The sequence below is a fragment of the Canis aureus genome, chromosome 6 (genome assembly GCF_053574225.1).
Source record: "Canis aureus isolate CA01 chromosome 6, VMU_Caureus_v.1.0, whole genome shotgun sequence".
NCBI lineage: Eukaryota > Metazoa > Chordata > Mammalia > Carnivora > Canidae > Canis > Canis aureus.
In genome coordinates, this window is record NC_135616.1 from 61,922,619 (window position 1) to 61,939,756 (window position 17,138).

The 17,138-nt window shown below is 34.1% G+C and overlaps 1 protein-coding gene across 4 annotated transcripts in view; it reads right to left on the bottom strand.

The window, feature by feature from the left end:
• The window catches only part of HMCN1 (hemicentin 1), a 464,969-nt gene that overhangs the window by 75,496 nt on the left and 372,335 nt on the right, over positions 1 to 17,138 (bottom strand). For all 4 annotated transcript variants that reach the window (XM_077901922.1, XM_077901921.1, XM_077901924.1 and 1 more), the window contains 8 exons: positions 16,802 to 16,961; positions 14,605 to 14,729; positions 14,200 to 14,383; positions 13,195 to 13,292; positions 11,980 to 12,258; positions 6,513 to 6,709; positions 3,005 to 3,086; positions 1,346 to 1,482 (listed from right to left, as the gene is read on the bottom strand). In XM_077901922.1, coding sequence (XP_077758048.1) covers positions 1,346 to 1,482; positions 3,005 to 3,086; positions 6,513 to 6,709; positions 11,980 to 12,258; positions 13,195 to 13,292; positions 14,200 to 14,383; positions 14,605 to 14,729; positions 16,802 to 16,961 — 1,262 coding nt within the window. The remainder of the gene's footprint in view (positions 1 to 1,345; positions 1,483 to 3,004; positions 3,087 to 6,512; positions 6,710 to 11,979; positions 12,259 to 13,194; positions 13,293 to 14,199; positions 14,384 to 14,604; positions 14,730 to 16,801; positions 16,962 to 17,138) is intronic.

The following is a 17,138-nucleotide window of genomic DNA, read 5'->3' on the forward strand; positions in this document are numbered from 1 at the left end:
TTGATGAAATAGGGGCCCATATTTCTTAGGTCTTTTTAAAATCTCCACTTGGATAATATATTGGTAATTCACATTCAAAATATCTCAAACTGAACTCATCTATTTTTTAATAACTGTTGAACTCACCCTGTCCCAGTACTAACATCACATGGTCATAGCAGGGATTAGTCTAAGCTTCTCTATCATCAACATTCACTCAGTCTTTATCTGAACACCTATTAGTTTTTATTTTTATTTTTAAGAGAGAGGGAGAGTGCATATGTATGCAAGCAGTGATTAGGGAGGGAGAGAGGGAGAGAGAATCTCAAGCAGATTCCACACTGAATATGGAGCCCATTGTGGGGTTTAGTCCTATGGCCCTGAGATCATGGCCATGAGCCAAATACTTAACTGACTATACCACCTAGGCACCCCTGAACACCTAATAGTTTTGAGTGAAACATGGGAAATAAAACAATGGAGAAAAAGTCAGAATATGAAAGATTTTGTGAGCTAAGTGGGGTTAGCACCTACCATTATACAAGGGTACAATAAATAGAAAAACTGAGGCACAGGAAGTTTAAGTGATAACCATAATTTAGCATGTAACTAACTGTTAGAATCCAGTCTGGTTTTGGTCCTTTGGTATGGTTTGGTGATGGTAGAAGTCCTTCTGCTTCAGGTGTTAGGGGATTTAATCTCCCTTTATAATTAGGCACAGTGTAACACAGTAGGTTATATTAATAGGATGAGGAAGATCAAAAGGGGAAAAAAGGCATAAGTAACTAGTAGGATAAGAACAATCCAAGCATTCAAAATCAAGGCTTTGAGCCAACCCTAAAAGGCTATTTAGGATCCTGGGCTGTGACACTCTGTGACAGCACATAGATATCACATGACCATGGGAAGCTTTAGAGAGCCAGTCCTATATTCCTGGTATTCAAGGGTATCACTTAGTTCCTGGGGGTCCCTCCTCAGCTGAGTCCCAGTTTATTCCAGAAAAATTTAGTATGAATTTGCCCACGAAACTTGGCAGGACAGATCAGTTCTTCTGATGATTTCTTCTCCCTCAATTAAAGAAATAGCTGAGTATTTCAAATCATTTTAATCCACAGACTCCAGGAGATACATACTTGGGCCAAATTACAGTGTCTGAATGAAAATACCTGTCTTTTGACCCATAACTAGTTAATAACTGCCCAAGAAGAGAAGAGAAAAGAAGGGTGATTAAAAGACCCTATGCCCACTCCTTCAATGTTGAATAACAGTAGCCTGTTATTGTTTGGTTTTGTCTACCCTCTTTGGTAAAGATTCTACAGCTGATTTTTTTTCTCAAAATGGGTGTGTGGAACTTAGCAAGACTTACCTGTAACCGTTCTCCATTTTTAAGCCAAGTGATTACAGGTGGGGGCACTGCATCTGATTTGCATTCCAATGTCACTTGTCTGTTCCGTAACACGGTGAAATCCTGGGACTCATCCATTCCAGCAATATTCGGGGGCGCTAGGTATGAGAACAAACATGTCAGAGGCTTTCAAGAAGCAAGATATAAAAATGACCTGAATTATCTTAGATTTTCAACAAATGTTGCTTCTGTTATATAAAATAAAAGGCATAAACTTAAAACATTACATGTTCAATTTGTGGTACAAATGATTATAGGTAGTGACTTTTTAAAAATGAATGAAAGGATAAGTAATATAATCACTTTATTATAATCATTTAACAGGTAAAGAAACCAAGGGTCAAAGAAAAGATTTCTTGTTCAGGTTCCACACTTGCCAATAATTTTCTCTGAACATCAGATTTGAAAACTAAATCAGGGTCTGTCCATAATATACAGAAATGTATATACTTTCGTAATATTTAGAAATGTGAGTATTTTTTAATGCGACTTTCTTTTAATACAGAATTTACATGTCAATTAATGGCAGGTCTAATTTGTGTTAGGTCTGGTGGGGAGAGGGGGACATCTAAATTCAGACAATTTGCACTGCCTAGTCATCTAGGCTATGACAATGAAATAAGTATCTTCTGTTTGGTTTTTTAATGTTCCTTCCCATTAAGAGTAATTCCTATCTCTGAGTTGAAATAATACTGGGTTGAGTCTAATGGGCCCACCTTTTCTAGAAGTTAACTTGGCTATAAATTTCAGATCCTTAAATGCGTACGTGTGTATGTGTATTCAAGCAAGTGTACTTACAGAAATTTACCGAAACAAAAGAATTAAGAGAACAGACCAATATTTATGTACAAAGATGTCTATAACAGTATTGCTTATACTGGTGAAAATACAAAGACAGCTTAAATATCCAAAATAGGGAATAGATTAAATAAATGATGGTGTATTCAAAAAAAGGAATACTAGCCATCACTAAACAATATAAAAACATGTTTTTTGACATGAAAGCATGTTCATCAAACCACTAAGAGTTGAAAAACAAGTTTGATAGTATATGTTGTATGATACATTTCTGTGAAAAAACATTTGTATGCAAAAGAGCCTTTGTGTAATGATACTGGATGACTTATATTTTCTTCTTTATAGTAATTTATATTGTATGATTTTATTTTATTTATTTATTTAAAAATTTTTTTTTAAATTTATTTATGATAGTCACAGAGAGAGAAAGAGAGAGAGGCAGAGACATAGGCAGAGGGAGAAGCAGGCTCCATGCACAGGGAGCCTGATGTGGGATTCGATCCCGGGTCTCCAGGATTGCGCCCTGGGCCAAAGGCAGGCGCCAAACCGTTGCGCCACCCAGGGATCCCTATATTGTATGATTTTAAATAAAGAACTATAAATTGTACAGGAACAAAATGAGTAAGTCAAAAAGTCCAATGAGTATTTCCAAAAAAGCACTTGGTCAACCAAATATAAGAATCAGATTTGTCAAATACATATTTCCTTATATATATGAATGTATCTTATGATGTGCTATGGAGTTGCCCCATGTTCCATAAATTACAGCTTCTAATTAGGTATTAGCATATGATAGATTGCAGGAGATTTTGCCAAATTTACCATGCACTCTCACTAAATATTCTTTATCATCATCTCCTGCAGTACTGGATGCCAGACATGTATATCTTCCTGTATCCTCCACCTGCAAAATCCAAATAAGTGAAAAATACAGCGTTAACACGTCAGTTTTAGTGATGAGAATAAGTATTCACTAGAATGAATATAAAGTTTCACATAAAACAAGATATTAAGATAGCACAACAATTAAAATTTAATAAATGGTTTTTTAACAATAGTGATAATAATGAGCATCTCTATGCAAAACAATGTTTTAAGAGGGTTCAGTATTTTCAGTATTTTAAATATACTTAACATGCAAACCTTTTGAGATCAATGATCTCAGAAGAAGCAGAGATATATATAGATCCTAGCACCAGAGGTGAAACACTAGACACACCATGTTTATTGAGCAAATAAGTATTTATGGACTTCCATGGTAGACTTAAAAGTTCCACTGGGACCTTTCTCAAGAAAATGAAATACAATTTATTACGCAAACAAATGAAATAAAATACCAGGGTATTTAAATAAAGTACATTAATACCACATTTTGAATCCTTTGGTAAACATGGTGAAGTAAGAGCTATATTATATAATTTGGCTGTAAATAGTGTCACACTGACAGCATAATCTACTATTATCTGACTAAAACCAGAAACATTTCTTTAAAAACCCTGTGCATAGTTTCCACTAAAAGTGTTAGTCTTCTTTCATATGTTTGACATTGTGTAGACATGTAGACACAGCCCATGCTTATGTACACATAAATTATACTCTGGAAAACAGATGATCTTACTTCTGTGAAAAATGCATTTTGGAAAAGCAGAAAAATCCTGTTTTCATTTATTTTACTACATGAACATTCCTAGAATATTGTGAATTTTTAAATTCTTATATTAAAAACTGACTTTATAGGTTATGGAAAAATTTTTAGTTGCCTGCAAAAACTCCTTTGAAAAAATTTAAGACTAGTATGTTTGCAAAAATACATACAACTTTAAGAAAAATGACACTCGCATAGTCCTTCAATTAAGAATTTAAAATGATATACTGCTGCCTACAGAATAATTTTTGCATTTCACATCATATGTCTAAAGCCTTTAAAAATCAACTTTTCTCTATCAACTCACTTTATTCCCAATTAGTATTGCCCCCTTCGCTTGTTTTGACTTAACGAAACTTGAACCATCACTCACTTCTACTCTTAAATATTGCCTCCTTCAATAAATATTTCCTGACAATTTGTGCTCTTCTGGATGCCTACAGTCACCATTTGTAGCTGTATTTTCTAAACTGTGTTCTGTTTATAGGGTGTCAAAAAAGTTATAAGTAATCAGATTTCTCTAGAGTAGTATTTTGCAGAATTGCTGACATGCACTACAGCTTACAAAGGAGAGGAAGGTATAGTATATAAAGTTTTCCAATTTTAATTGGTCACAGAATTTCCCCCATTAGAGTAAATCACAGAGCTAGTGTTTGATGGAAGATATATTAGGAACGCCTGTCTCTACCACACAATTTGGAATTTGCAAAGCTTCTCTTATGTGTCAGACATCACTGTATGTTACAGATACATACACAAAAAGACGAAGTTCAAAAAAGTGAAATACAATGTAATAAGTGAAATATAATATTATAAGGTATAAAATGCTCTTAAAACACATAGGAGCAGAGGAGCCAAGATCAGTCTTGGGATTGATAATTTTAATTTTCTACTTCTAAAATGTCTTAAATGGTCTTCTTACTGTTTTTTTGCCCCCTAATTTTATCATACGTGTAGTTTTATATTCCCCAGACAACTGGAAACTTCTCAAAGGTTGAGACATGTTTTATGTATTATGTTTGTATTCTCCACAATAGCTAGCATATGGGGGGGGGGTCACCATCTAATACTCGATGGGATCTTTGTCTCCTGTTGTTAAACCCAACTATATGTTTCCTTTTAAGACCCGTGATGTGGCCTTAATCTTCCCTTTACATTTTATTTATCATTATTCTTTTGTCTTTTAATTCTATTCCACATAGTTTCCTGTCTCCTTATGTTACAGAATTCTTTGGCTCCATTTTTATCTGTTGAAATTATAACATTCAAGGGTTTTCATTCAGTAAGTGGTTTGACAGCTTAACTTGCGTTTTCTCTGAGTTATTGCAATATTTGATGAGGAGAAAGGAGAAGAATGAAGGCATGTTCTCCTTGATATTAGAAACAAGGAATGTGCTGAGTTCTGCTGGTTAGGATTTTGAAGAAGATGTAGGATTGAGACTCGGCTCTATCACTGAACAATGGTATTTGGCAGGCAAGTACTCGATCTCTCTGTGCCTCTATCTGGTTGTGTAGAATGGAGATAAAGACTGCCTCACAGAGTTGTCATCAGTCACCCATATGATCGAACCCAGAGCTGAACACAGGATGGACACAGCAGACAATTCATAGTCCTTAGCTCTCTTTTTCCAGCTCCCTTTCCTTCCTCTTTCCTCAATGAAAATGCATACAGAATATAATTAAATAATTTGTTATGTCCATGTTTAAAGGGATGATGATTATCACAACAATAGCAGCAGGAAAAAACATTCTAGCTCTATTCAACATTACTCCATGCCTGTGGCACTAGTCTAAGCATATCATGTTAGATGATCTTAATTTAAATCCTCAAATGGGGGGGATCCCTGGGTGGCACAGTGGTTTGGTGCCTGCCTTTGGCCCAGGGCGGGATCCTGGAGACTCGGGATCGAGTCCCCCATCAGGCTCCCGGTGCATGGAGCCTGCTTCTCTCTCTGCCTATGTCTCTGCCTCTCTCTCTCTCTCTCTGTGACTATAATAAATAAATAAATAAATAAATTAATAAATAAATAAATAAATAAAAATATTTAAATCCTCAAATGTAGGAGTTAGGTATTATTACTATTTTTATCCCAAAGTTACAGATGAAGTATTAGGGATCAGATGGAGAATATCTGGAATATTACTACAGATTCTGTTAGTAAAACAGAAGATTGTTATAATAAGACATCCCAGATATACTTCTCTTTAATATGTTTATGTTTCTGATGAGTTTCCTTAAACACAAACTAAAAGAACAATTTTACTGAATTGATTGTTTGAAAAGTTGTGTCTCTTCAGATTTTTATGTCTGCTAGTTCATTTTGGAGATCAAAATTGTTCTTTGAAGCCTCATATGTATGTGGAATTGCTTTTTGCCAGTTCTGTAAAGGGCTACAGGGCACAGATTAAGAGCTTAGGAATTACTCACAGCACTGTAAAAATCTTGCACAAATTAAAGTATCTTGCTTTCTTCTAGGTTTAATATATTTCTACTGCTCCTTTTTAGTTATACTCTGTGTCTACCCAGGCATGCATACCCTAGAACCGACCTACCTTTGTTAAAGTTACAGAAAGGGATCTGTAGTACATTTGGATTCAAAAACATAATTTCTCCATTTCACCATTATTAGCAAGTAAGAAGTGTAACCCAGGATAAAATCATTTTTTAAAAATTTTGACACTTACCTGAGCACTAGATAGTCGAAGGACCTCTCCACCTCCAAGAGTCTGTATCTGATCTGTCTGTGGGAGGGGGCGTCCATCCTTCATCCAGGTAATTTTAGGAGTTGGGATTCCAGAAGCCAAGCAGGTAAGTTCAAGTGGATTATTAACAATCACTGATATCTCTACAGGTTCTTCAGATCCATTTATATGAGGTGGTTCTATTTAAAGGGAATTAAAGACAACAACAAAATAAACTTGCTGTTTGATAAAGTACTGCTGATTAGAAAAATTTTAAAGAAAATTCATTTCAAATTTATGTTCATATAATACAAATGGATTAAAACAAAGATACCAAAATAATAATTCCTAGACGTTATTACCATTTGTCACTGGCACTATTTTAAAAGGGACGACTCATGTCTATAATAGATCATGAAGTAAATGGCAATCTGGTCCAAGGCAATTATAGCTTAGCAAGTGGGATTCAGATAATTAGAGCAGTCTCACCTAACTGCAAAGATTGGAGAACAACTAAAATTAAACTTATCTTGAATCCTTTTTTAAAGAGAGCTATTTCCACATAGAAGCATGTTTTTGTACCTTCTAAACATCTATCATTTCTATAAAAGCAATAGGCAAATGCTGTGGAATTTTGCTATCATCTTTTCCACGTAGAACTTTAAGAGGAAACAATGACTAAGCAGAAGAAAAAAATAGTTACATTTGGAGACTATTTCTGCATAAAACACATTTGTTATGTCTGGGCAGAAATAATTTCCTTTTTTGTTATTTATACTTCTAAATTACCTTTCTCAAGAGGATGTTAAAGAGTCTAAACACTTGGAAGAAACATTAAGGTTCCTTAGTCCAACTACTCTCAAGTTTAAGAATCCCTTAAAAATAGTCTTTCCATACAACGATCATTCAAGTTTTCTATGAACATTTCCAGCTTACTATTTCACAAGGCAGCCAAAATAGCTGTTGGACAGCTCCAAGGATTAGACTTTTTTCTTTTCTTCTTTTTTTTTTTTTTTTTTTTTTAAATCAGGCACATTGTTTGGAACAGAGATTCATAGCAGATAATTAAAGATTTTTAAAAAGTCATTGCTACTACAATGTCTACTATAGCTGTTGGTATTATTATTAAAACCTGTTTACTAAAAAAAAAAATTTCCACCTATGGTCATTTTTTCTTTCTACAGAAAGACAATATATTAAATCTATACTCCTTTTCAGATTATAATTAAGGAGTCAGAGTTTCTTAACTACTGACCCACATGACCTTTTTTTTACTTTCATCCATCTTATGTATTGCTGTCAAAATCCATTTTCTTATGTGCATTTTTGAGTGACCCAAGATTTCTTGCTTAAAGGATTTCAGTGTTTCCATGTTGTTTATTGAATGAAATAAAAACTCTTCATCATGGCTTCCGAACCTTCTGCAATATGGTCTTTATTTATCTTTATAACATTATGTATCTTTAATATATTTACATGTAACCTAGGCTTCAAATTAGACCACTTCTTTTGCTCAACATGCCAGTCTTTTCTTGCTCTATGACTTTACTAATGCTATTCCTTCTACAGGAACAATTCCTATAGTCCCATCTCCTAACTGAGCATGTTCAAATACTATCAAGGTCACATTAATATCATTAAACTCATTTGTAAAAACCATAAGTCCTTTCTTGATTCTCTCAACACTAACAATAAATTTTTCTCCCTTATTTTAATTTCAAAAGTATGTTGTCTTATCACTCAAAAGCACTTATCTGATTCACCATTTGTCTACACTTAATTCTTTTCTTTTTTTCCCTTTAAATATTTTATTTATTTATTTATTTGAGAAAGAGAGAGAGAGAGCGAGCATGTGCACAAGCAAGGGAGGAGCAGAGGCAGTGGGAGAAGTAGACTCCCTGCTGAGCTGGTAGCCCAACAAGGGACTCGATCCCAGACCCTGAGATAATGACCTGAGCCGAAAGCAGACACTTAACCAACTGGACCACCCAGGTCCAGTCAATTCTTTATTCCTTTCACTTACTGGTTACCTACCATGTTTTAGTCACTGTGGATACAAAGATTAATTAGGCCTTTATCCTCAAAGCTTGTAGTCACTAGATTTAAAACAATAGCAGCAGCAATAATAGAAAGAGCATGTTCCCACCTGACTCAAACCCCCAGTCATCAAGTCTTACAGATATTAAGTGACTACGAAGTATTTTATTCTGTGTGTTATCCATATGTCTTATACTTCGGACAGGGTAGGAGATGTACAAACTCTAATGACTCTAGAACTTATGTTTTTGGCTTATATCTCTCTTCTAATCTTGAGATCTATAAATCCAATTATCAAATTAACATCTCCAGTGGAATATTTTTTTTTTAAGATTTTATTTATGTATTCATGAGAGGCAGAGAGAGAGAGACAGAGAATGAGAGAGAGAGAGAGGGAGAGAGAGAGGCAGAGACACAGACAGAGGGAGAAGCAGGCTCCATGCAGGGAGCCCTACATGGGACTGGATCCCAGGTATCCAGGATCAGGCCCTGGGCCAAAGGTGGCGCTATATCGCTGAGCCACCCAAGCTGCCCTCCCGTGGAATATTTGGACATTACTTCAATTTCAACATTACTTCAGTTTCAATTTCAACATGTATTCAGACTGAAACTGTTTTTTTATTCCTCAAAACTGGTCCTTTTCCACCATTTCTTACATTTATGTGATGGATCTACCAAGCATTCAGTCGCATAAGCCAGAGTCATCCTTGATATTTCCTTCATCACTGTCCTGTATCCAAATCATCATGTAAGTCCTAATACTTCTACCTGCAATTATTTCTTCTTTTTTTTTGCAATTATTTCTAAACACATTTTTTCCTTTCACCTCCATTACTAATCTGAGTTACAATACTATTTACTTAGACTAACATCATCTATTTCCTGCCTTTAGGCACCCATCAATATTATCTGTTTGTTTCTTTCAGACCCCAATCTTGTTGGGGCTGTCATTATGCTAAAAACTACATTTCCTAGTCTCTGTGTAGATGGAAGATGGAATGGTATGTGAAGATTTCGATCAATGAGTTATAAATGGAAGTGGTTTTGTGGAACTTCTAGTAAAGTCCCTAGAGGGCAACTCTTTACCCTTCCTCTTTTTTCTGCTCTGTTGTTACATCTAGTGATGCTGGGGGTGATCAGACAATGCATGATTACTGACCCACAATGATGTGAAGGTCAAGAGAACTGTAAATATCTGAACTAGTTCACCAATGCAACCACTGCCTACTCCAAACATCTCACTTAGCAAGAAAAACAAAAGTTATTTGGTCAAGCTGCCAAACTTAGATTCTGCTGTTTACAGCCAAACACAATTCCTGATAATACATGAGTCTCTCAGAATCTCCTCTTGTCCTTTCGCAAGTAGCTCTCCACTTTGTAGTTAGAGTGGTCTTTTCAAAGTGTAATTCTACTCGCAGCATTCCACTTACTAGAACTTTTAATGGTTTCCCATTGTTCTAGGATAAAAACCAAATTTTTAATGCGGTCAACAAAGCTCTTCATAGCCTGGACCCTATTAAAATCTCTTAGCTTTATTTTGTATGAGCTTTTTACTTATTTTTAATATTCTATAGTTACATTGGACTTTTCGCAATCACTAATACATCATGACACCTTCCACCATGTGGATAACATTAAGCTATGAATAGCACTTCCCAGGTTAGGATGGTTACTTTCACATTTGGAGTGTAGCATTGGTCCAAGTGCAGAGTTTTTCAGGTTTTAATGGAATTAGCTTTCAACAGATGCTGAAATGCTGAAACTTCTCATCTTTCTGCTGAGCCAATTTTCAAATCTGCTTTCAGAAAATCATATTTCAGAAAATATGCCAAGACCTTCCCTGCAGCTAGGAAGATTGTTCTTTGCTAACACTATGCTAACACATATCATAGTTATTTTCATCCTCAGGTTTCTACATCCAGAAATGCACTAGGCTGTGATTCTGCTGCTGGGTTCTTGAATTCCTAGGGAAGCATGCTCTTCTCCCTTTCCCACTGCCACATGTTGGCCCAGGTCATGTCACATATATAGCAGGTATTCAGCAATTATTTGTTATATGATGTCTAGAAACATGTCTGGCACATAATGTGTAGCCAGTAATTAATACTTAGTATGTGAATACAAGATCATATACATGTCATCTCTTGTTGTTCCCAATACTCTGTAAATTGGCATACTGGAGTTTGTTAATCTGTCCTTCCTTACCAAAACACACTTTTTTTCTGTCTTTTGTTTCTAAGTACCCTGGAGTACTGCCTCAGCTACAACCCTTCATTCTCAGGAACACTCATGTACATCACTGTCTCTTCGCTGTTTACATAGTATTTTGCCTCCCTCTACAGTTAAAACTTCAGCGAGCAAGTATCTAATTCCAACCAATTCAATCCATCGAATAAACATCATTTGTCAAATGCCGTGCTGAATCCTGGGAATATAGCAATAAGTAATGTGAGTACAGCCCGTCACAGAGCTTAACTTAAGGATGAAGCAGACTTTCAAAGTTACATAAATGGGAACTCCTGGGTGGCTTAGCGATTGAGCGCCTGCCTTTGGCTCAGGGCTTGATCTGGGATTCCCAGGATCAAGTCCCACATTGGGCTCCTTGCATGCAGCCTGCTACTCCTCCCTCTGCCTCTGTCTCCTCTCTTTCTGTGTCTCTCATGAATAAATAAATAAAATCTCAAAAAAAATAAGGTTATACAAATGATTAAATTGGTATAGGTATTATGAGAAAGATTACAGCGGATCCTAAAACATACCTAGCCTCTTGTCAAAATTATTGCTCATCGTGAGGTACATTTTGTTCTGAGGAGCCTGAGGTTTTCATTGTAGTGAAAAAACAAACAAAACTATAAAAAAATTAATTATTGAAATCATTCACCTCATTCATCATTTCTCTCCCAAAGTCAATTTTTTTTTACTTCAAGTAAAAGATGTGTTTTAGCTTTATAGTATCTGTTTGCAGGTAGAACACTGAGATACATATTTCAAATATTTGTTTTAATGCACACAAGAGTAAATGGAACTAGACTATTTGAAATGACTATTATAACTATCATCTATAGATTGGATCATGTGAAAAGACTGAAATAACATAAAATAGTATAAATATCGTGGTTTTCCATTAAATTGCTACTTATCAAGAGTTTTAATTCTTGAAAAAACTTAAAAAATCTACTTATCAATTGGTTGTATGACTTGTTAATGAGTAATGTTTTATAAGTAGAAGTTTTCATCTTTTAGGTAAGAAGCAAACTAATTTAAATTTAACATGTTTCAGATAAGAATAAAACTATGTAAATTAAAAAACAGAGATATGAAATACAACAAAGTTTTTATAGATTTTGTCCCCTTAGCAAGTGATTCTAAGAATTACACTTATTTACTAAATCTTTATTGGCACTTGTTTCCCAATTATTGAATATTTACATACCCAAGACCTTCAGGATAAAGTGTTTGTTGACTTCTCCAGCTTCATTTGAGGCAATGCAGATGTACCTTCCCGAATCTTCAGTCTCTGCATTGAGGAGCTGAAGAACCATTCCTTGAGTGCTTATTGTCAGACGGGTATTAAGACCCAGAGGCTGCCCATCTTTAAGCCAGGACATCCTGGGAGTTGGGGTTCCATCTGTAAAGCACCTCATGGAGGTAGAACTACCCTTGACAACTGTGATCTCCTCTGTTCCCATAGAATTGTCCAGATTTGGTGGCACTATATAGAAAACAAAACAGGTAAAATTTATACATCTGTTGTAATTTGAGACCAATTTAGATTAAAATTTTATTTTTATTTTTTTATTTTGAAAATTTAAAAAATTGTTCAGTTAGTTCTGTAGTGTTTCTATGATCTACTAAAATATAGATTTATAATAGCATAAGAATAATTGCTGGCTTTTTATAAAAGCAGGTATTAGATAGGCTAATAATTAATCTTCCAAAATATTAGCAATGAAACCTCAGGATTGTTTTCTTGTAGGACATACAAACACAAAATTTAAATGTACTTTAAGTTTTGGCCATTTTTTAACTTCTTAGGTTGTCTATTTGTTACAATGCACATTCTACTTTCAGAAGTATCCTTTCAACTGCTGTATGTGAAATACCTAAAATAATACCAATTTCTAGACTAAGTTTTATGTAATCCCACAAAATTCACTTGTAGTCTATAGTAAATAGTTACTTAACTGTTCTGAGATGTTCTTGGGGATTTAGGAATTTGGACCAGTAAACCTTAGTATTTTAGAAATGGAATGTTTTCAGTTGTCTACACACACACACACACACACACACACACACACGCAGATATTCATTCATATTTTAAATACTCTAAATGAGCCATTAATATTATTAGAAAACACTCTGAACTTTCTCTTTGTATGAAAAGACTGGTCTTTGCATCTGGATTGGAATGCTATTTTTAAAAATTTAGATTTGACTTAAGGCAAAATTCCAGGTTTGAAGAGTATTTTGAAAAATAGATAATATGTTCCAAAACATATGGACCCCTTGGGAGAAAACACATTCATTCTTAGTTAGCAAGATCTTATTTTACCAATATTTTCCTGTTATGTCAACATCTAAATATAAGCCTGTTTCTTAATACTGGACACATAGTAAATAAAGTACAAGGGTCATTTCTATGACATACCAAAAACTTGAAGACTGTAATGTTTATTATCCACCCCAGCTCTGTTGGAGGCCACACAAGTGTACATGGCAACATCAGACACCTGAGCTCTCACAATCCTGAAAAATAATTTGACCTGATACTTCATAATTTAATCCCATTCAACACATACAAAGAAAATATTTCTGATTTATACACAGATTATTACTTATGTGGGAAATTTGTGAAGCTTGTAACTATCCATCACAAAACACAGATGCCTCAAATGCAATTTGTTTCACAAAGCTGATTAGGCATTGATAGTAAACCATTAAAAATATAATTTAAAAGTAAATATTTTTCTTTCTTTTTTTTTTTAGGATCACAAATTTATTTATTTTATTTATTTATTTATTTATTTGTTTTTAATAATAAATTTATTTTTTATTGGTGTTCAATTTACCAACATACAGAATAACACCCAGTGCTCATCCCGTCAAGTGCCCCCCTCAGTGCCCGTCACCCATTCACCCCCACCCCCTGCCCTCCTCCCCTTCCACCACCCCTAGTTCGTTTCCCAGAGTTGAGTTTTTACGTTCTGTCTCCCTTTCTGATATTTCCCACACATTTCTTCTCCCTTCCCTTATATTCCCTTTCTAAAAGTATTTTTCTAATGTACACTCAAAGAATGATGCTAACATGAAAATCACATTATTGTAGAATGCATCTTCCTATCATTTTGCCACAAAAAGTTTTATCTAAAATAGTAGTTCTTGGAAATACATATGTAATAGATATGTCTATCTATTAAAGACCTATTTTATGCAAATTTACTAAAACATGAGCATTTAAACAAGAACAAAAAAAATCATGTCAATTTTATAGTTGTTATCCTCCCTCTTCTAAAAAGATACTGAAAGGGAAAAATAAACAACCAATAGTAAAAATTTAGGAAAAAACATTTCTTAAACACCATTTTCATGAAGTTAGAGCCTACAATCACAATGCCTTTATCTGTCTAGCAAATCACACATAATAAAAACTGACCTGATAACCTGTCCTCCTGACAGCAACCGGATATGGGAGGAGAGAGGCAGAGGAAGTCCATTCTTTAGCCAGTTTATCTGTGGTGGAGGTGTCCCTGTGGCTCTGCATTCAATATTTATTGAAGTATCAACCAAAGCCATTAATTTCTCTGCTTCTTTTTTATTACCCCTAATTGCAGGTGGAACTATGTCATGCAGAAAATGAGAGAGAAAGGAGGAGGATGTATTACTAGATCAGATCATTTCAACTATAATTGCTCATACTGCTGCTTTTTATCCCAAAAGGAAACAGCAGTGACATCAGATTTTAAAACTAAGTACTTCAGGCACCTACTGCAGGACCTTTATTTCTACTGATAGATTCCTAAAGTAGCCGAGTCAAAAGAGAATGAAATTTCATATTTACCATAGACATTCAAGTTAAAAATTCGGTCTTCTTCTCCAGCAGAGTTAGTAGCAACACAAGTGTATTTCCCCACATTGGATGGGAGAGCTCCATAAATGGTTAATGTACTGCCATCTGCAGTCACCCTATAGAAAACGTCATAATAAAGGCACCGATATGATTCATGTGAAGCTAAGAGCTAGAAAACCCACTCTGGGTTATTATGTTCTTTAAAGAAATATTACCATAAAATGCATCTTCATCTTAGCTATATAATGGTTCATATCTTTTTCACTAAGTACAGGGAGGTCTGTTAAAGTCAGAGCTAGTAAAACTGATGGAGATTTCAGGCAACAACTAAAATTCTACAGAACCAGATCAAATCCATGTCTTATATCTACCACTTCCTTATGAGAAAAATGGAAAATTAATGAAATCAGGTTGTGAATTTCTCTATCCATATCAAAGATGTGTTTTTCTCAAAGTTAGGATACTTTTCCTTAGTTACCAATATAAGGCTTGGATTAAATGAAGATTATTTAAAAATTCTGATATGAAATTTGAGGAATGTTATAATGAAAAACTAAGAGATTACATATTAAAAAACTATCAGAAAATAAAATAAAATAAAAAACTAACCTATACATGGCTTAGTAATATTTTTAATGAGAATAGGATAACTTACTTAAACTGTGACAACTATTATAGGGTATATTTTGCAAAAATTTTTCCACAAATTACTAGAGCTTTTCCTTTGTTAAATAATAGTAGATAACTATAGTTAGATGATCAAAGATATCTAAGTTAAGATTATTGCATTACTGATTCCCTTCATGAGCTATTAATTACCAAACAAAATTTCCTGTTTCAGAAAGAGATTAAAAGGCTTTCTACTGTTATTCCTACAATAGTGGTTTTATTAGAATCTTCCAATGTCAAAAGTAACCACTCCATTTCTACCATGTTATGCTATTAAATATGATTATTGAAAATTACAAAAAAGAAAAATTACAATTTTATTATCTGAGTCTATTGTATTTTTTATTTTCAAAATATGAATTTTAAAAATTTCACAGGGTTAGTCATTTGAATAAACAAAAAAGCAAGTTGCCATAACCAAAGGAAAGTAGTAAGTTGACTCTGAAAAATTTCTTTATTTGATTGGCAAATTGCTCCACTTGCAAACTATACATATTGTAGAACTGTGAACAAATAATCAGTAAGCTAGATATAAGAAAAAGTGCATTTGGAATCTTATTGTAAGAGAAATGCAACAGATCATATATTCCTAGGAATAAATATTATCACATAAGATCTTTAGGTCCCATCATCTATTAGTACTTTGCTTGCAATAGGATTGATACCAGCTGATTTAATAAAAATAATTAAATATTTGTTGATTATTGAGATACCAAAGAATTATTGTCCATACCAAAGAAATAAAACTTAAAAATGTATTTGTAAAATATTATTTGGCAATTTACCCAAGCTTCTAATGGGAACAAATATCAAATTTTAATATAAAGTGACTTCGAAGAAAATAACATTTACTTATATTTCTTTAAATTATGTATATTCAATTCATTGACTAGAAACAGTCCAAAGCCTGAATTTAAAATATTGGTTTAAAATTATAAAGTTTGCAATACCGTTAATTAATGCCTACTTATACATATATTGTTCTTCAAATAATTATAATTACTCTGATATGTGTATACAATGGGGCTTTGTGATGAAGTGATCTATGAAGAGTAAAATTTTGGATTGTTCTTCCAAAGGCATTTCTTGTTGAAAGTAGCAGGAAGCCCTTACTATCTTATTATTCCATCTCTATATAGTTTGTTGCATAGGAAAAAAGTATTGGTAGAAAATGGTATTTGGACAAATTACTACAAGGAATGAACTTGGTTATGATGATATTGTGTTTTTTCAAAATGAGCCAAGCATTCATTCACTCATTGATGATGGATAAGGAAAGAACACACACACGCACGCACACACACACACATACACACATACACAGAAACATACTTTTGAGCAATTGTCTAAGGAGAATTTCTGTGTCCAACTCTTTAAAATTTTATCTTTCTTCTTTCTGAATACAATGATAGCCAAGTGCCCATGAGACTGAATTTAGTATAATTCATGTGAAATTTGAAGCAGAAAGCATTGTAGAATACCTTACAATTAATGATGCAAAGATTCTTTTAAAACATACCGGATTCTTTCTGTTTCACTAGTATTTATGGGCTTTCCATCTCTAAGCCACTGAATAAGTGGGGTGGGAATGCCATTTGCATTGCATGCCAGCTCAACGTTTTCCCCCTGAAGAACACTCACTTCACTTGGAATTTCAGCGCCAGCGATACTTGGAGGAACTTCGGGGAAATGATTAAGATTTTCATTAACAAGGTACAAGATTATAAATTCTAACAAATACAACAGAATCATAGAACAAATATGCCATTTTTTATTTCATATTTTTCTTAGCTTGTGGCTCAAGATCCAACTATTATTATCCTCATAAATTACTTTTAAATGAAGACTAGGTAGAG